The sequence below is a fragment of the Anabrus simplex genome, chromosome 1 (assembly GCF_040414725.1).
Source record: "Anabrus simplex isolate iqAnaSimp1 chromosome 1, ASM4041472v1, whole genome shotgun sequence".
Lineage (NCBI taxonomy): Eukaryota > Metazoa > Arthropoda > Insecta > Orthoptera > Tettigoniidae > Anabrus > Anabrus simplex.
The window spans coordinates 1,168,959,629-1,168,981,229 of record NC_090265.1 but is presented as its reverse complement, the minus strand read 5'-3'; the positions used below and the strand labels follow the sequence as shown (position 1 = coordinate 1,168,981,229).

General features: G+C 38.5%; 1 protein-coding gene across 1 annotated transcript in view; it reads right to left on the bottom strand.

Moving 5' to 3' along the window:
• LOC136858383 (probable ATP-dependent DNA helicase HFM1) overlaps positions 1-18,098 on the bottom strand; it is a 111,700-nt gene extending 93,602 nt beyond the window's left edge. Inside the window, exon 1 of the mRNA XM_068225554.1 lies at positions 18,072-18,098. Within this exon, the coding sequence (XP_068081655.1) occupies positions 18,072-18,098 (27 nt within the window). The remainder of the gene's footprint in view (positions 1-18,071) is intronic.
• Between the last annotated feature and the right edge of the window lie 3,503 nt (positions 18,099-21,601).

The window sequence follows — 21,601 nt, the reverse complement described above, 5'->3', positions numbered from 1 at the left end:
GTGTCACGTGATTCTTAAGGTTAAAATCTCGACCCAGAATCAATCGGTATTCAAACCTCAGCCTTCTGGGTGGGATGCCAGGAGCTAAGCCACTGAGCTAATAATGCCCCCCCCCCCCCCTCTATATCTAGATTTATAACCTGTGACAATAAAGTTCTGTGAATAGTCTTGTACTATCAACATAGATGAACAATGCACGACAGTGACCTTACTGTCCTTCAAAATAGTCCCCTCCCAAAACTATGCACTGCTGAGATTAGCAATACATGTCCTGGAAACTTTGCAAGAAGGCTTCCTTTGGGATGGTGTTCAAAAGCCTCATCACGTTTTGTTGGATGTCATGAATATCTTCAAATCTCTTTCCTTTCAAAGCGAGTTTGAGTCGTGGGAATAGGAAGAAGTCTGGAGAATTGAGATCTGGCGAGTATGGGGGATGTTCAACTTGCACCACCCCCTTTTTTGCCATGAACTGTTTGACAATATTGGCTGTGTGTGGGCGAGCGTTGTCATGGACAAAAAAACCATGTACCTTGTTGTGCGTACTGGGGTCATACCCTGCGTAGACATTTCATGAAACAGGTCTAAATTTCAATGTACTGTTCATCAACGTTGTTCGCTCAGGTAGAAATTCCATGTGGATAATGCCTTGACTATCGAAAAAGGTGATGAGCATTGTTTTGATGCATGACTTTTCGGATCTGACCTTTTTCTGACAAGGAGATCCCGGAGAACCCCATTCCATGCTTTGCCATTTCATTTCAGGGTCATACCTGAGACGCCAGGTTTCATCCTCAGTGACAATACAGTTCAAGAAATTTGGTGTCGCATCTGCCGTTTCGACAAAATCCTGTGAAGCCTCTAAACGTGCCTGCTTCTGATCGTCAGTCAAGTGATGTGGCACAAGACGAGAACACGTTCTCCTCTTCCCTAACTTCTGGGTAACGATTTGTCGCACGGATTCACGGTTAATCTGCAGTTCATCCACTATCATGCGCACAGTTAATCGCTGATCATTTGTGATTAATGTCCTCACCTTCTCAATGTTTTCATCACTGACGCCGGTCGCCGGTCTTACGCTATGGGGGTTGTCAGAAACACTTTTCCGGCCTCCTTGAACACGGGCGAACCACTCGTACACACACTTCAAGGACAGTGCTTCAAAAACTCGTACCAGCATCGCATACATTTCTTTTGGTGTCTTTGCCAAGCTTAAAACAAAACTGTACATTGATCTTTTGCTCATTCATGTTCCTGTTCACAGTTCAAAATCAACGCACTAAACACGCACCGTGCCAAACAGATCTTACACGGCACACACACGATGCTCAACTGAAAACGTTGGGAGCAGGTGGTCAAAACCTGTTGCTACGCAAGTGCAGAGTTGGAGTCGCCAGTGTTGCTGGATCAACCATTCTGACTTCATTTACCAAACTTTATTTTCACAGGTTGTATTTTACGAATACTTTCGTCAACACGATTCACAGGAAATGGTAATAGATCTGTAAATTATTGGCATACATGTAATGTCTTGTGTACCGTAAAACTCCAGGCAGATCATTTATATACAGTGAAAACAAAAGGGGATCAAACATGGAACCCTAAGGAACGCCAGATTGTACACTGGACCATTTAGAGAAATTTTGTTCGTCAAACACTACCCACTGGCACCTCCCTTTCAAGAACGCTTCAGACCAAGAAAGTGCTGATTGAGATATTCCTATTGTATGTAATTTAGTCAGAAGGAGGTCATGATGAACTTTATCAAACGCCTTGCTTAAATTGAATAGTACCAGAAGTATTAGTTCCTTTCTGTCCATTGCTAACTTGATATCATCGGTGACTTTGAGCAGTGCCGTCATAGTGCTATGGCCTGTTCGAAAACCAGACTGAAATGTGTTAAGAATAGAATGAGTATTTAAATATGAAGTGAGTTGTTGGTAAACAATCGTTTCTAATCCATCACCTATTATTGACAAAATACTGATTGGTCTGCAATCGTCATTTTTTTTAGGAGAAGGAACTTTAGGAACAGGTCGGATATTGACCATTTTCCAGACAGCTGGAAAGACATCTGACATACAGGTGAGCTATGACCAGAGTGATTATATCCAAACAGTTCATTAGGAGGGAATGTGAGATACCATCTGGTCCAGCAGCCTTGGTATTCATGCTCTTAAATACGAGGGGCGTACTATATTGTTTTACACTTTATTTTTTGTACTTCCGGGTATGGTTCACATTTCACTTTTGAAGGTGGTGACGTGTAACTAGTGTCTTGTTCCACCGTTTGGAGCAGCACACACACACAGGGGCCAATGAATGCACTCACCATAGCTATTTCATAACAACACTGTCAGCATAGGAGGAAACAACATGGAAGTCAACCGTCAGGGACAGCGCTGTACGACTTGGTTCCTATGGAAAGAAGGCGTGACCACTGCAGAAATTTGTTGGTGCTTGGTGGCAGTCTGTAGAGAACATGAGCCATCACAGAAAACAGTTTACAACTGGGTGGAAGGTTGGAAAACAGGGTGCACATCGCTGGACAAGGGAACCAGTTCTGGAAGGAATGTGACAGTGTCAACACCAGCCAACATTGCCCGAGTCGAACAGGCCATCCAAGGAAACAAATGCATCACATTTGCGGAAATGGAGGCAGCCACGGGAATTAGCCCAAACACCCTGCAGCGGATCGTGCATGGCCACTTACAGTTGGGGATGGTGTCATCCACGTGGATGCCTAGACTCTTGTCTGCAGACGAAAAGCAGAGGCATGTGGATGTGTGCAGAGAATTTTTGCAATGCCATGATCAAGATCCAGCCGACTTCATGGCTAGGCTTGTGACTGGTGATGAGACATGGCTCCAGTACCATGAGTCACGAACGAAACAACAATCGATGCAATGGAAGCATAGGGAGAGTCCACCACCAAAGAAGTGTTGAACAGTGCCATCAGAAACAGAAGAAACCTCTGCATAGTCGCTGTTTTGTGGATTTTGCAGAACTGGACACAGCTGTCAAGGCATGGGTACGCAGTACTTCGAAAGAATGGTTTTGGGAAGGTCTGGAGAGACTGACACATTGATGGCAAAAGTGCATACAATTACAAGGAGATTATGTTGAAAAGGTTGATGTAACAACTGATGTGTAAAGTACTTCATTTGGGTAGAAAAAAAAAGTGTAAAACAATATAGTACGCCCTTCATACTTTGACTACGTCCTCTAGGTAAATGTACAAAAAGTGAAAGAGATCATGTGGAGGTTCATTTATGTTCATGTATCTATGAATAATCTTGGATATTCTGTCAGAATTGTTCAATGGTGAAAGTTTTAAGAAATATTTGTTTTGTAATTCTGCAGGTAAAAAATGAGGATGTAAGTTGTGAATTTTTCTTAGCAATACCTGGTGATTTTATAGTTCCTCATAGAGCAGATGGAGTTGATCTCTTACTGAACAAAGAATGCGTGCGTTTAACTTTGGCATCTCGGAACATGAATTTGCTTTTATTACGCAAGAATCCGATAGGTTTCGAAGTCTTCAGGTTTCCTGGTTTTGACATGCTTTCTTTTTGCCTTGTCCTGCGCAGAGATTAATTTCTTAATTGCAGATATTATTTATGGGTTAGGTGGGTGTTTGGCTCAAATTACTTTTAATGGGGCATGCTTATTGTACACAAAAAAAATATTAAATTTGGTGACTTTATCATCGATAATACACTGAGAAAATACTTCATACCATGGAGCTGAAATTACGTCTTTTCAAATATCTTCGGGATTAAAACTGCAGAAATCTCTAAATGTGATCCATTTCCTTTCATATTTCGGTGTTGATATCGAGAAGACAGCATATAGCATATCCACCCGCTGGGGTCTGCCCAAATTTCAGAAGGTATCATTACAATTTGAAGCTATGGTATCGAGATTAGAATGACAATATGCAATGTGGTATGGGTCGTCAAATGTTATTCTAGTCAAATTGCATGAGTCAAGTGCATCATCAATTACTAAAGTTTCCAAGGACCCTGATCCAAAATGCTCATATATATCACCTGCAAGTATAACATATTTATAATGAAAAACGTAATTATAGGGTTGATGCATAAATTCATGCGGTATTCTTTTGGACTGGCAACAATGCGGCATCAAGGGATTGCTTACCGTTATTCCATTATTTTAACTGATTTTGGAGTTTGTGTGTTGTGAAACACAGGTTTTCTTGATTGTGAACGTATTATTTGCGTATATTTCAGACAAATGGATATGGAATGTCAAGTTGAGAAAAGTGAGCATTTCCGACACATTTTACTCTTTGAGTTTAACTGAGGATCCAGTGCTGCAGGAGCTATGAGAACAATTTGTGAAGTGTATGGGAATGAAGCAATTGCTGAAAGAACAGCACAAAAATGGTTTTCCTACTTTCGAGCAGGACAGTTTGACTTTTCTGAAGATCCACGTTCTGAAAGACCTTCAGATTTTGATGAAAATTGCCTGAATGAGTTGCTTCATGAGAATCCTCGTCAAACAATGCAGGAAATGGTGCAAGTTTTTGAATGTGGTCAGTCAACTATTGTACACCATTTGCATTTGATGGGTAAGGTACAGAAATTGGGTATATGGGTACCATAAGTGCTAAGTGACAGTAACAAAAATCAATGAGTAAACATCTGTTCATCATTGCTTGCCTGGCACCAGCTGGCTTGTGATAGGCACAAAGCATTCCCTTCGAACTGATGTCACTGATGACGAGAAATGGTGGCTGTATGTCAACGTGAAGAAGAGGAAAGAATGGCTCAGCCCATCAGAAAAAAGCAACTCCCCGTGCTTAGGATAGTGCCTATCGACAGAAAATCATGTTGTGTGTTTGGTGGAACAAAGATGGCGTTCTTCATCATGAACTTATTCCGAAAAACATAATGATTACCTCTGCTGTGTATAGTCACCAGCTAAGACGACTTGCCGTTGCTATTGACAACAAAAGACTAAGACAACAACCAGTCTTATTGCTTCATGTTAACGTTCGTCTGCATATAGCACAATCAACCTAAGGTGTAATTGCTGAACTTGGCTGGGAACCTCTTCCTCGTCCTCCATATACCCTGACCGTGCCCCCTCATGTTTCCATCTTTTCCGCACTCTTTCTAACCACATTCAGGGGCAAGTGTTTCCTGAAGAAGCTTCTCTTGACCAATGGCTAACAGATTTCTTCCAGTCAAAACCAAAACAGTTCTACAGGCGAGGCATTCAACTGCTACCTGAACATTGGCAGAAGGTCATAGAGAGTGGAGATGAATACATCACTGAGTGATTGTGATTGTGAGTTACAGTGCGTGAGAGTGACAGTAAAATAAAATAAAAATATAAGAACCGCACAAACTTATGCATCGACGCAATGTACATCGCCTCTACAAACGACCCCATGAAACCAATTTTGGGAGGACGGTAGATGCATGAAAATAATACTTTACCGCAACAAATTCAAGTTAGAACAGGTGACTAATACTAATGAAGTATTAAAATTCACCTATGATAACAATGACATTTACAATAAGATACATACAAAAGCTGAAAATTAGAAAAGCAGCTGGATTGATAAGATTTCGGGGGATATACTAAAGACAATGGGTTGGGATATAGTACCATATCTGAAGTACTCATTTGACTATTGTTTGCATGAAGGAGCTATACATAATGAATGGAGAGTTGCTATAGTAGACCCTGTGAATAAAGAAAAGGGTGATTGACATAAAGCTGACAATTACAGGCCAGTAAGTTTGACATGCATTGCATGTAAGTTTTGGGAAAGCGTTCTTTCTGATTATATTAGACATGTTTGTGATATTAATAACTAATTCAATAAGAGGCAGTTCGGACTTAGGAAAGGTTATTCCAATGTAGCTCAACTTGTAGGATTCCAGCAAGATATAGCAGATATCTTGGATTCAGGAGGTCAAATAAGACTCTATCGCGATTGACCTATCTAAGGCATTTGATAGGGTAGATCATGGGAGACTACTGGCAATAATGAGGGCTATTGGATTAGACAAAAGAGTGATTGCATGGGTGGTTATATTTCTAGAAAATAGAACTCAGAGAATTAGAGTAGGTGAAGCTTTATCTGATCCTCTAATCATTAAGAGGGGAATTCCTCAAGGCAGTATTATTGGACCTTCATGTTTTATTATATGTACATAAATTATATGAATAAAGAACTGGAATAAGAGATAAGGCTTTTTGCAGATGATATTTTATTGTACAGAGTAATAAATGTTACAAGATTGTGAGCAACTGCAAAAAGACCTCGACAATGTTGCAAGATTTTCAGCAGACATTGGTATGAAGATACACAGGGTTAAATGTAAGGTTGTGAATTTCACTAATAAGAAAAGTCCTCTCAGCTTTAATTACTATGTTGATAGGGTAAAAGTTCCTTGTGGGGATCACTGTAAGTACCTAGGTGTTAATATAAGGAAAGATCATCACTGGGGTAAGCACATAAATGGGATTGTAAATAAAGGGTACAGATCTCTGCATATGATTATAAGGGTATTTAGGGGTCATAGTAAGGATGTAAATGAGAGGACATATAAGTCTCGGGTAAGACCTCAACTAGAGTATGGTTCCTGTGTATTGGATGCTCACCAGGATTACTTGATTCGAGAACTGGAAAAAATATCCAAAGAAAAGCAGCTCGATTTGTTCTGGGTGATTTCCAACAAAAGAGTACCGTTACGAAAATATTGCAAAGTTTGGGCTGGGAAGACTCAGGTGAAAGGAGACGAGCTGCTCGACTAAGTGGTATGTTGCAAGTGATAAATATCATTATCGATCCGTATTGAAGATACTATATGTAGGATGCTAATTAGTTTATAATATCACCTATTCACCCATCTAAATATGTTAATATAATCCTTTTTAACTCCATATTATTAATGAACATTGATTTTCTCATTGAAATTTAGGAATTATTTTCCTAACATTTCTGATAGTGTAACGTCGATATTTCATGTCGGATCACTGCTGCTGGACACTGTTAAATACCTTGTGGTCTTACGTATTGGTGCCAGTCACTTGTAATTGCCCTAGCATTCAAAATAATATGTACTGAGGTCAAACCACTGCTGTATATTACTGTGTAGTTGCCTTGTCAATACTGCTATCGTCAACCAATGGCAGAAATTATAGTTATGCACATTGGTGCCAAATATTTTGTATCCTTTCTTCCCAAACTGCTCCCATGTAAATATGTTATTATAAGCTCTGTAATTTCCTAACTTTTCTAATAGAGTAGTGTCAATGTTTCATATCAGACCACCACTGCTGGACACTGTTAAAACGCCCTGTGGTTTTTTACGCATTGGTGCCGGCTACCTGTATCTTTTACCTTAGACTGCCCCTATGTAAATATGTTAAGTTAACCTTTGTACGACATACCCTACCATTTTGACGCTGTTATCCTTCGCAACTGGTAATTTACAGCCAGCGGCTGATATGTTGGTATCCTTATTATCACTGAAGAATGTTTTTCTAACTGACTATCCCTACTGTAATATGTCAATATTATTTCTTTGCAATTACAATTTAAATACAAATCAGGTACCTGATTTATGCCTTGAGGTAGTACTGTAACTGAGGATGCCTTCAATGAAAGGCAAAACATGTCTCATATGGAAATAAAGATAAATTCCTAATTGTTCAAAATTTTAATGTATTGAATAGGTGACTTATAAACTAATTAGCATCCTACATAAGTGGTATGTTCCGAGCTGTCAGTGGAGAGATGGTGTGGAATGACATTAGCAGATGAATAAGTCTGAGTGGTGTTTTTAAAATTAGGAAATATCAAAATATGAAAATAAAGTTGGAATTCAAGAGAACAAATTGGGGCAAATATTTGTTTATAAGTAGGGGAGTTAGGGAGTGGGATAATTTACCAAGGGAGATGTTCAATAACTTTCCAAATTCTTAACAATCATTTAAGAAAAGGTTAGGAAAACAACAGATAGAAAATCACCACCTGGGTGACTGCCCTAAATGCAGATCACTGTTGATTGATTGATTGATTGATTGATTGATTGATTGATTGATTGATTGATTGATTGATTGATTGACTATATCTACAGCCAGTGGAGAGAATGACCCTCCACTTGTAACCACTTTAAAAGAAAGGATGCATCAACCCCCACCCCCGCCCCAAAATCAACATGGACATGATAGTCAACTAAATGAAATTACGGAACTAGCTGAATAAAGTAACTTGAAAGCAAATTTCTTGATTGAGCAGATTCAAGTTTTTTGTAAACAAAAGTATAAATTCAGAGAAAATACTATAAAGGTCTGCATATTACTGTCCAACAGGTCATCTACAGGCTACAGGTTCCTAAGATTTCTTAATATTTTGCACCTACAACACCAAAAATACTTTAACTTACATTGGCCATTCCAGAGGGGAGACAGAAAATACTTCTTTGGTACACGCTTGTCTGATAGCAGAAAATAAATCCTTACAGCATGATATGAAAAGGTTGGTTGTCTCATCATACTGTAGATGAGATGGCAATAAAATCAAAGCTGGTCTATGACAGGAATTTGGATATGCTTCTTGGAATGACTGATGTAGAGAGGGATGTTGTCAGTATAGAAGACAAGCTTGCTAATAAATTTCTCTGCATTCTGTTCAAAGGTCTTTCCACACATTACAGGATTCCTGTGTCATATTATTTTACACACAGCCTGACAGGAGATCAGCTAGCCAAATTAACATGCGAGACCTTACTGGTTGTTGAAGATTGTAGATTTCAAGTTGCCTGAATTGTGAATGTTGCCATGTTTCACTTCTTGTCTGGAAAAGAAAGCAGGCCGTATACATCAAATTCAACATCCATTAGATCCCAGCAGGCCTATATATTTGAGTTTTGTCCCTGGTCATATATTAAAAAATATAAGATCACAACACTGGAGCAGGAATTTGTAAGTAACCGAAGTAACTTGCAAGCTCCAGAAGATTGGCGCGGTGTTTACAACGTCAAGTGCTATAGTTTCATACGGTGCTTGTCTTCGGCTTCTTCATGACTTTAGATCTTCATATTTGGATTGTGTTGTGACTTTGTGCCTTACGGTGTATGCAGTCTGGCTCATTTAACTGTACTCTGCTTTTCGTGAACATTGTGAGACAGTGCCAAACATTGCGTATGCCGTGCTGATGCTCGGAAGATTATGCATTACTTCTTTTAAGTGACTTACATTCCACTTCGTCTGAATTTTACAGTGCCTACCCCCGTCATTTTTATATCGCCTCTTCAACTGATATTGTGTGGACTTAGCCGTTAACTTCTTTCTTACTTATGCATTGTTTTTCGAGTTATAATCGGCTGATGAAGACCCAGACTGGGGTCGAAACCGGTACCATTTCCACTTTTAATTAAATAAGAATGTAATCTCTACATCTCTTATTTACTTGTATTGAATAGGTTGAACTACCATATTTATTATTTCAATTTAACTGTGATACTTTTCAATACGGAACAATGAAATTTTTATCTTTAAACATATGAATCAGTCGGAGTAAAAAGGCATTATGTCAAAATATACCATTTTTATTTTTTCCTTAATTCAAGATTTAAGACTAAGATGCATCAAATGGTGGGGAAAAGAATGATGTCAAGCCTCACCTTGTACTAGAAATCACTGTTTATAACTTTGCATGCAATGGAGAAAAGCATTATGCTATTGACAACTTACCTTTCAACGCCATACTTCTTTTTATGTAGCCTCCGTATCTCAAGCAGCAGCACGTTGGCCTCTCACCACTAGGTTCTGTGGTTCAAATCCTGGTCACTTCATGTGAGATTTGTGCTGGACAAATTTATAATGTCCAATAACGGACCAGCTACATTGGTATTATAAATTTACTAATTCGGGACAAATATTTCAGGTTCCCTATGGGATTAAACATCTATGTCATCTGCCATAGGTGTCGGCATGTTCTGCAGCACTATGTGAAGACAAAAAAGTCTCTATCTTGACAAACTTTCTTGATCTTCCCAGACAAAACTGCACAAGATGTCTATTTACTGGGGTTAATTGAATCTGTTCCTGTAAAACAATGCAGATCCAGAAAGTCCCCAGAAGAAGAACAAAGGAAGCATGATTCTAGTTTTCGATACAGTGTAATATGCAGATCTCAGAGAAGAAAAGTTTGTCTCAAAGCTTTCCGTAGTTTTCATGATGTGAGCATGAAAAGAGTCTACAATCTAACTCACACATTGCTTCACAGAGACCTTCCAAAAGGCAGGCATGGAAAGAATGCTTCGATAAACAAGGTACATATTGAAATTAAAGACACTATAGACAAGTACATGAAGTGTTTTCCATTAAAATCCTCTCATTACACAGGAAAGGAAGTTCATTATTTAGATGCTCGCCTTGATGTGAAAACCATGTATGAGCTCTTGCAACAAGTATCCTGATTCAGCAGTGAAATACGATTACTACAGGCAACATTTTTGTGAAAATTACAACTTTCAGTTTGGACGACCTCAGATAGATAAGTGCTCTATCTGTGAAGAACTAAATGCAATATTGAAGAGTCCACACATTAATGACAATGCTAAACTTATGGCAAAAGCTGAGTTAGAGATTCATCTTCAAAGAAGTCGTACATTTTATCGATGCCTAAAAGCCATTTCAGAAGATGTTCAGAGCAAAAATGCTGCTGGCCCAGCCTTCAATTTCATGCAGAATTTGCCATTATCAAGCATTCCAATCAAGAAATGTTTTATCTGTGGCAACTCTGGGTGAATATTTTTAGTGTTCATGATCTGAAATCCAGAAAGTCTGTAAGTATAGTTATATCATCAAGGTAAAATGAATAAAGGAGTCAGTGAGGTCTTTTCTTTCCTCTACCACTATGTGCAGTATTATGTTTCAGGCAACGTGAGGGATTTCAACTTGTTCTCAGACAGCTGTCCAAGACAGAACAGAAACCATTCTGTGATCGGGATGTGCATGGGATTAGTAGCCACAGGGAGATTTTGTTCAGGAACACACAATTTCCTGAACATGAACATTCTTTTCTACTGTGTCACAGAGATTTTGGTGTTTTCAGGAAGAAAATCAAAAAAGTTCATTGAGTGTATCCCTCTCAAGAATAGGTGCAACTTATTGTGAACAGCAAAAAGGGAGTTAAAGTACATATTGTGAACTATACTGAAATATTGAATTTTGATACATGGTGGCCTAACCTTTTCAAAAAATCTGTAAATTCTCGCAGGTCTATTCATCTTTCAAGAGATAAAAAGCAATCTTTCTCCCCTGCATTTTCCAAACAGTTCAGATATTTCAGTGACAAACCAGGAGTAGTAGCAGCTTCAATTTTCATAGATTCTCCTGTGGAACATACATTCCTTCTAGGGAAACTTCAATCAACAACCTTTCCTGCAATGCCATAAGACAAAGCCTACAGTGGAAAAGTGCCAAAACAGACTAAAAAATACAGGACATTAAGAAACTAGTTAAATACATGGAACTCCAGGCACTCAGTTTTTATGACGAGCTTTTAAAATGGTCTACTACAGAGAGTGCTGAAAATCAAGACATTTAAAAAGGGTCAGGTACTCTTGTATTACCTATCAAACAGCCAAGTTTTGAATGTTTTATTGTCTGTTCCTATAATCCTTTTTTAGTTGTACTTCTTTCATTCACTAATTTTTATTGTTAAGTATCTTAGGAAGCCTTAAATTTTGAAATATGTGAATGTGAAAATATTTGCACCCTTCAGAAACATTACTTTACTGTTTGGCTAGGGAGAAATTCCAGTTCCAAAATTGTGTTGAATCCAAAAACTAGATAAATTTACCTTATAATTGGTAAATTTGTCTAATTTTAGTTTATTTTCCTTATGAAAATTGAAGTTTGGAGCTGAAAGGAATTATGTTATTTTTTATAAAATACTGTATCTATTTAAAAATAATGAATAAACTGCATACTGTCAGATATATAGCAACTGGTAGTAGCCTATAATACTGCATACATGTCTTATACGTAACGGCCATCATTTTGGAACTATAACATTTTTTTCCTCTCCTGAAAAGTTGCAAAAAGTGACATACTGCCTTTTAGCTCTGACCGATTCAAATGTGTTATGATTTTGTTATTGAAGCAGTACAATATCTCTCAAGAAAACACTATCTACCGATCTGTACCCACTATCTGAAAGACAGCTTTTTAAGGGAACTCATGTGCAAGACCTGCAATTATGAAACATTGCCACTATTGTTGCTGCAGAAATTACTCAAGCATTTGTTGGACAATATTGCAAGGAATATTTCATCAAAGTGCCAAAATATTGTGAATCTGGACCGAAAACCTTTGAACAGAAAAGTGTTAAAGCTTAATTAGGCTAAGCAGTGATGTGAGATTCAAATCCTGACTCTGAACTGGAGACCCATTACAAAAACTATTTTTTAAGTATTAGCTTTTACATGTGTATAAATTGACTACATATTCTCACAAAAACTTTAAAACACCTTTGTAAATATGTACGAATTTGTGTTGACTGTGGGTTCATACTACATCATCATCATCATCATCATCATCCTAAACCATCTCCAGTTTCCCGGGTGTGGTATATGAGCCTCCTCCATCTCATCATACTACAATGACTCACAATCTCAAGATACTTATGTTAACAAGTTCCCAACAAGACATGTTAACATCATATTGACTGATTATTTGCACTACAACAAAAATTGATCATAAGCAACATTCAGAACACATGGTTTCTTCATAAGTATCATAATTAGTTATACATTAGTGAATTTTCACAAGCACTTGTCACAAGATCCATGCCGAACATAAGAAGACATTCAAAACTTGTGTCTTAGAAAGGCGATCCTAGCGGGAGAACTGAAAACTAAATTTGGTGAACCCACTTCTCATAATAACATAAGCAACGGTGTTGTGATGCACAGAATGGAAGGCAACTGATGTACGGAAACATAGTTGTTATCTTGGCAAGAGGATTGAAACGTTGCATCCTAAGCCTCAGCAGCTTGTACTGTAACAAAATATTTTACTATCTGCTTTACGTTGCACCGACACAGATAGGTCTTACGGTAACGATGGGATAGGAAGAGTGGGAAGGCCTTAATTAAGGTGTGAACATGGGAAACCACAGAAAACCATCTTCAGTGCTACCGACAGTGGAATTCAAACCCACTATCTCCCAAATGCAAACCAGACCTGGCTAACAGCTGGAAACTGCAAATGATGATGATGATGATGATGATGATGATGATGATGATGATGATGATCTCCCAAATGCAAGTTGATAGCTATGTGACTTAAACTGCATGGCCACTTACTCGGTTACTGTAACACAGGAATATTAAATGTTGGCAGTGGTGCATCACATTAATGACTTGAAATGCAAATTGGATGAGTGTTCAAATGCATAGATATAAAGTATATGAACAAATGCTTATCAGTTCTTTATCTGCACTGAGTTGTAAATAAATACAGAAATCTTACATGAATTGCCGCAGAACATCCGATACATCGCACAAGCATAATGCCAGCGGGCTGGGACATTAAGAGGTGAAGAGGAAGTAGTGAATATATTGAAATCCTTTACATGATTAATGTGTGGGTCTATTGGATAAGGTCCTAAAACCGCCTAGCAATAGCAGAGTTCACAGTGAGAAAATAGTTGGACATGATTTTAATTTATGGCAAAGTCCACCACAGTGCTAGTGAAGATACTACAGTGAATGCTGAATGAGTTCTAGAGAAGAGGTCTCTATACTGACATACAATTACAGCAGCTGTGCAGAGAATAGTCGACATGGGAAAATGCAATGCCAGCCATTGAATGTGGTGAACTTAGACATGTTTTTTTTTTTTTGCTAGGGGCTTTACGTCGCACCGTCTTATGGCGACGATGGGATAGGAAAGGCCTAGGAGTTGGAAGGAAGCGGCCGTGGCCTTAATTAAGGTACAGCCCCAGCATTTGTCTGGTGTGAAAATGGGAAACCACGGAAAACCATCTTCAGGGCTGCCGATAGTGGGTTTCGAACCTACTATCTCCCGGATGCAAGCTCACAGCCGTGCGCCTCTACACGCACGGCCAACTCGCCCGGTCTTAGACATGTTCTTCATGCAGAGGAATTGGTATTAGAACATGCTAACGAAGATCCCCGTAGGAGTAGTCGCCAAATTGTGGCAAAGATAGGAGTGTCCTATAAGACCATCGTAATAACATTAAGGGAAGATCTGAAAAACCCATACCATCTGCAGCGTATTCGCTAGTTGCTTTACGTCGCACCGATACAGATAGGTCTTATGGCGATGATGGGACAGGGAAGGGCTAGGAGTGGGAAGGAAGCAGCCGTGGCCTTAATTAAGGTACAGCCTCAGCATTTGCCTGGTGTGAAAATGGGAAACCACGGAAAACCATTTTCAGGGCTGCCGACAGTGGGGTTCAAACCTACTATCTCCCGAATACTGGATACTGGCCGCACTTAAGTGACTGCAGCTTCAAGTTCGGTGCAGCGTATTCAGCACCTATCAAGAATAGATTAAGCATCATGCATGGTCACCTGTGAAGTTACCCTGTAGACTTTGTGCATCATGTTTTGTTCACAAGGGAGGCCTCTTTTACAAGGAGTTCTCAGTTCTCATAACAACTCATGTGGTCAGAAAATAATTGCCATATCTTGTGAAATTTCCTATCACCACCTCCGATTTTCGATGAATGTTTGGACAGGGATGTAGTATTACTTCAAAGACTGACTGACATGTCCTAATGACAGTTTCTGGAAAACACACTCCCACCATTACTGGAGGATATTCCTCTCGACACTAGATGATACATGTGGTTCCACCATAATGGAGCATCCCTGTGGGTGAGGGCGGTAGAATATATTCCCACTATCACCAGCCTGATGTAGAAGGCAAATAAAAGGGAGAATTCCAGGGGCTCTTAGATTGGAGTGTGGGTTGACAACCATGAGGGCCCAAGCTGAGCCTGGCACTGTGTCCACTTACTTGTGGCAGGCTATTCACTTTCATCTTTCCTGTCTGACATTCATTGATCAATCCTTGTTCTCATTCAACCCAGACAGTTTCATTTTCATTTTCATGTCGTTTGTGGCACTTCCCTTCCCTTTGCTGATACCTTCATTCTTTAAAGTGTCGGACCTCATCCATTTTCTTTCTGATTAGTATTAAGAGAGGATGGTTGTGGAGTTGTATTTCCTCTTAAAACAATAATCACCACCAAAACATCCAGCACATTTCCCTGCCACCTGGTCAACACCTATCTGTAGTGACAGACTCAGCATTCAGACCCAATTGGCTGGCTGGCGAGAAGCCCTGATCTCAATACCTTAGGTTATTTCTTTTGGGAGTATGAGAAGTCTAAGGTATATCACATATAAGGAAAAAAAAAACCTGCAACAGCAGTAGGAAAGTGTGTTTGCAGCTGCTCCAACAACAGTCAAAATGAGGAGGTATTGAACAGAGTTCAAGAATTTTCTGCAAAGGTGCCGAACATGCATTACTGCTAATGGTGGACATTTAGAATAGCTTTGTAACAATGTTTTAACATTTCCCACAAATTGTTTGTTCGAGTTTGTCAATCTGTAAGACATACACTAACACTTCTGCCTTTTAATGTATTATCCCACATGTGTTCTTGTTATGGAATTATCACTGGAACATAGCAAATAATATTTAATTTCATTTTGTTCTTCAAAGATTCAATATACTTTTCTTTAGTGCATACTCTGGGACTGAATGTATTGCAAAGGCACAAACATTTTATTTCCTGTATAAACATTCCTTTGGGATATCACATTCCATGTATACAGTTGTGTACATTATGCCAGAGTTCATTGCATTATGGCATCCTCTGCTAAGGGTAGAGAAAGAAAGACGGCATTTGCACAATACTGGCAGCAGCCATATTCAGCCACAGTGTTATGACTAACAATATATAAACACACTATTTCTTCAAGAATGATGCAAGCTACAGACACAAAATGAACAATATTGCAATCCTCTCGCCAACATCTATTAAGAGCTGTGTTCCTGTTCATACGTTACCTACCATTCTATATATGGTAATGTGTATACTGTGCATGAAAGAAATTCACAATTATAAGAATTGAATGAATGCCCACCTATTCAATACAAATTAATATTTGATGTAAGTTATATTCACATTACATACATCACAGGGCCGGTTTCAACCCTTTAAGGGTCATCCTCAGCCATTATAACTAAAACTGACAATTTATATACAGTAGTATGATTATAACTAGTAGGCCTATACTTAAAATGAACACTTTAAAAACTATGAACTAGGCTATATTATAAATTTACAGAATAAAAATGTAGAGGAAAGAAAAGAACTGAATTATCTTTAGAAGGAATTCTTTTAACTTCAAGTACTCAGTTTCATTATGATTTCTAGAATATTATCTAGGTAAATAAACTGTACAATATACATATACCTACTCATGATACATTTTCACTACAATAGCATGCAAATAGTTAACAAAATGCACTACTTCAATAAAACTGCCACCTTTTTCTGTAAAAGCTGATAATCATCCATTTTTGCAACTTGGATAAATTGTCTCTATTACTCAAGACAGTAACAAGTAATATGTGTGTAGATGGCCTATCACCAGATTTGGGAAGTAATTGACTAAAAGTAATCAAACTAATTTGTAACAAATACTTTTTAAAGTCATTTTTACCTGTAATCATTATATATCACCAAGTGTAAGATTTACTTGTAATTTACAGCACATCTTGAAATAAAATTGTAATAATTAGAATCTAGTAATTGATATACATCGCACTGAGAGTTTGACAACGTTGGAGTCCCAGTACTTGCAAACAAGGGTATAAACTACAATGCTAAGGATAGGCAAGGACGTTGCAATACCACATTAAGTGCAGTATTTTAGTATTGAACTCAAGTCACAAAAATACTGATACAGTATCAGAAACAAATACACTTCCGGAAAAAACCATGCAACATCCTCAAGGACTGTGTTCAGAGGGGTTGCTGTATTAGTGATTCATTTGTCATGGACATTGACAATCAGATGGTGCTCAGGAGGTCTGTCCGTACACACTCTGTTTTGACTCTGCAAGCACTGTGCTGAGGTTAGAGGTGAACAGTGTTTCTAGGATACAACCATGCCCTGCCGAAGAGTACGTGCTCCTCTTGAACAATTGCAGACATTTGAACGGGGGCGCATTGTGGGCCTGAGGGAAGCTGGATGGACGCATTGACAGATTGCTGCACATGTTGGATACAATGTATCAGTAGTGTATTGCTGCTTTCAGCAGTGGTCTGTGGAACATTCCTGCACCCATAGACCAAGCTCCGGACATCTGCGTAGTACAGAAGCACGTTAAGATCAACACATTGTGCGAGCAGCGGTGGCTGACCAACATCATCCAGGAACAAAATTTGGTTTCATGTTGCACCTGCTGTGTCACCAAGGACCACTGGGAATCATCTGCTTTCTGTAGGATTGTGATCACTTGTGCTTCTGGCCAGCCTACCACTGACACCACGTCACTGCCAAGCACGGCTACTCTGGTGTCATGAAAGAGTCGAATGGAGAGGGGAATGGTGCTCTGTTGTCTTCAGGGATGAGAATAGGTTCTGCCCATATGCAAGTGATGGACATACACGTGTACAGCGTAGACCTGGTGAATGGCCTACTCCAGAATGCATTTGCCCACAACACCCAGGTCCCACCCCAGGCTCCACGGTGCGGGGGGGGCATCAGTTACAACTTGCAATCACAGTTGGTATTTCTGCAGGTAACATAACCAGTGCTCGTTACATTGCACAGGTAGTTGCCCTCTTGCTACTGCCATTGCTTCGGCAGGAAGGATGATGTGTGATTTTCAGTAGGACACTGCATGTACACATACAGCTGCTGCAATGCAATGTGCTCTACATGGTGTACAACAATTGCTCTGGCCAGCAGATCAACGGATCTCTCGCCAACTGAACATGTATGAGACATGATGAAGCGGAAACTTACGCATTCTCCAGAGCCTGCAAGAACCATTGCCGAATTGCATTAAAAGGTGCAGGATGCTTGGGACAATCTATTGCAGGATGTAATTCAGCACCTTTATGATCATTTTCATGCACGAATACACACCTGCATTGCTGCCATAGGGGGGTTACACTTTGTACTGATGCAACTGTTTGGGCAATCTTTACTATGACATGTGTGTTTTAGTCAGTCAGAATTTGTAATCATATACTCCTGCAATGATGAACTACCTGTCACATCACTTGTGAATAAAATGACCTTGTCCTTGAGGATGATGCATGTTCTTTTTCTGGCAGTGTATTAATATTTAAAGTATTGTTTGAAACTAACACTATTGCTTATATTTTATAAATATTTTGAGAGAAGCCCACCTTTTGTAAATACTAACAACGATGTATTCACTTATTAATTTTTTTTTTACAATTTGCTTTAAGTCACACCGACACAGATAGATCTTATGGCAACAGTGGGATAGGAAAGGTATCTACAGTATTTATATTAAGGTACAGCCCCAGCATTTGCCTGGTGTGAAAATGGGGAAACCATGGAAAACTATCTTCAAGGCTGCTGACAGTGGCGTTCGAACCCTCTATCTCCCGGATGCAAGCTCACAGCTGCGTGGCACTAACCGCATCGCCAACTCACCTGGTAAAATATTTATTAAAATACGTTGTTTTCATTATTGAAAAAAAGAAAAAAGTGGCTTCTCTCAAAATATTTCTTCTTCTCTTCTTCTCTTCTTCATCCATTCCCTTTTCAATATTCTCTCTGGGTTATCTCTTTGATAAGTGTATTATCTTCCTTCGAGATTTCATTCAGATTGTGTGCCAAAAATATTCAATAGATTGCCTTCCTACTTAGTTGGAGAATACGATGGTCTTGCTTTATATTTGTAAATGTATGATTAGTATTCACCATATCAGCATCCATTACCAAGAATCTGCTGTATTTTGATGTATTAACATGTTCCTTCTATCTGATGTTAAAATTGCACCCTGTCTGTCCTACGTAACTTGCAGGACATTGCTGGCACTTCAATTTACAAATTCTGGATCTCTGAAATTTATTATTGACCATTTTGATAGTGTTCCAAATATAAAAAAGATGAGCATTATTGTTTGTTGTCTTGAGAGAAACTCTCATGTTAATTTTTTTTAAATATTTGTTATTTCATAGATTTTGCTATGGCTGTAGGTAGAAAGGGCATAACTGCCTTCTTTCTTTTTAGTATCCTTAGTTAACATTGAAAACAATTTCTTCTCAACTCTCCTAATAATTCTGTCTACAAACTGCCTGTTGAACCCTTTTCTTATTGCTATTAAATAAATAATATCCAATTTGTTCTTTCGATCCAAGTCTGACATAGATATACTATAAGAATAATAATGCTAATAATAATGTCTTATTATTCTCACTTTCAAAAGAAAATTTAATCTGTGAATCCATTTTATTTAATTGTTCCAATATTTCCTCCCATTAGTTATGTTGTGATCAATTATTGTAAACGTGTCATCCATGTATCTCAACCAAAATATTATCCCTTTGATGTATTTTAATATTTTTGAGAAAATCCATGTAAATTTCCACCCTGATCCACGAAGCCCATGGGAAGACCTTCCCGTTTGTAAATCTGACAATTAAAGGTGAAATAATTATTAGCGGTGATGAACTCTAAAATATTGATTAAAATCATCCAACTCTTGCCTACTTAATATACGTATTTGAGTAGATTGTTCTTTACGAGTCTTATCGTTTTTGATACTGAATATTAATCTAACCTAACCTAACCCAATGGCACTACAGTCCTGAAAGGCCTTGGCTTACCAAGCGACTGCTGCTCAGCCGAAGGGCTGCAGATTACAAGGTGTTGTGTGATTAGCACGACGAATTCTATTGACCGTTATTCTTGGCTTTCTAGACCGGGACCACTATCTCACCATCAGTTAGCTCCTCAATTCTAATCACGCAGACTGAGTGAACCTCGAACCAGCCCTAGGATACAGGTAAAAATCCCTGGCCTGTCCAGGAATCAAACCCGGGGCCTCTGTGTAAGAGGCAGGCACGCTACCCCTACACCACGGGGCCAGCTACCATAATATTGGGGAACATATTTTTGACATCAAATAAATACATCTTCTGGTGCAATTGTATGTTTAAATCTTTGGTAATTTTTTGAAATCTGTTCAAAACAAGAATGTTTTGTCGTACGGGCATAGAAAAACACAGGGGAAATTCAACATTCTATGGATCAAGAATGAAATTAATTTCCTCTATAGGAAAAAAAGCATTACCTAACACTCAGTTATATGAGGCCCATCTGATTGCCTCTTCCTCCTTTGTCCCACTAGAATGGAATTATTTTCAAAATTTTGGTTCATTGTAAAATTTTGGATCTACTTGTAGATGAACTGAACTAGTTAGTTAGTGAAACTAATACACTTAGATGCAATAATAAGAGAACCAATAGTAATTCTCCCTCTCCGTGAATTTCAAAAATTGAGCCCATTCAACCATCCCCGAATTTCAGAATCTCTCCAAGACCCAATTTGATGAGTCTGAAATGACAGTTATGGAAAATGGTCTCAAATTCAATTGGCCCAATCATTTTCTCAAGGACGCAATGACGATCACGGCGGAAGCAGAAAGTGCAGTACAGAAGTTACCGATTGAGAACCAAATTGAGATTAGATTTAATATTCTAATTTAATAAGTAACAGCAAAGTAGCAATTCCTTCACATCAAAACCATGTAATAGGTTCATTGAAACAAAAAAATAACAAGAATGATTTGATTTTGACTAAAGCGTACAAGGGGAATGCTACTGTCATTATGAGTAAAGAATCATACATACAAAAAAACCGAAGCCTTCTTCACCCGACCAATATTATCCAAAGAACTTTAAGGCAACTTCTTAAATGATCTTCTTTCATCCTTAATGAAAGGGAGTCTAAAAAACTAATATGAACCTGGGTATTCCCACGGCTAGGGCACTATTGAACGTGCACAAAGAGGATATACCTATAAGATCTATCACAAATTTCAAAAATAGCCCTACATACAAAACTTCTATATTTATACACGATTGTTTAAAAGAACATTATACATTTGAGAGTAATAAGTCAACTATGAATTGCAAAGAATTTTGTGATCTGACCAAAGATTTAAACATGCCATCAGACCAGAAGATGTATTCATTTGATGTGAGCAGACCAAAGATTTAAACATGTGATCCCTAATATTCAGGTATCAAAAATGATAAGACTAGTAAAGAACAATCTATTTAAATACAGTCAATTGAGTAGGCAAGAGGTAGAGGATTTTATCAATATTTTAGATAATTGTTGCAGTCGAGTAAGGAACTAAGTCAAAATCGGCCATTTTCATTTTATTGCCTCATTTACCTCACATAACCAAGCCCTATCGTTTGGTAAAGGAAAGAAATAAGTCAGCCTTCTCCTTGTGGGAGAAACAGTGGATGGACATCAGGCATATTGTGAAGAAATGCACTAAGT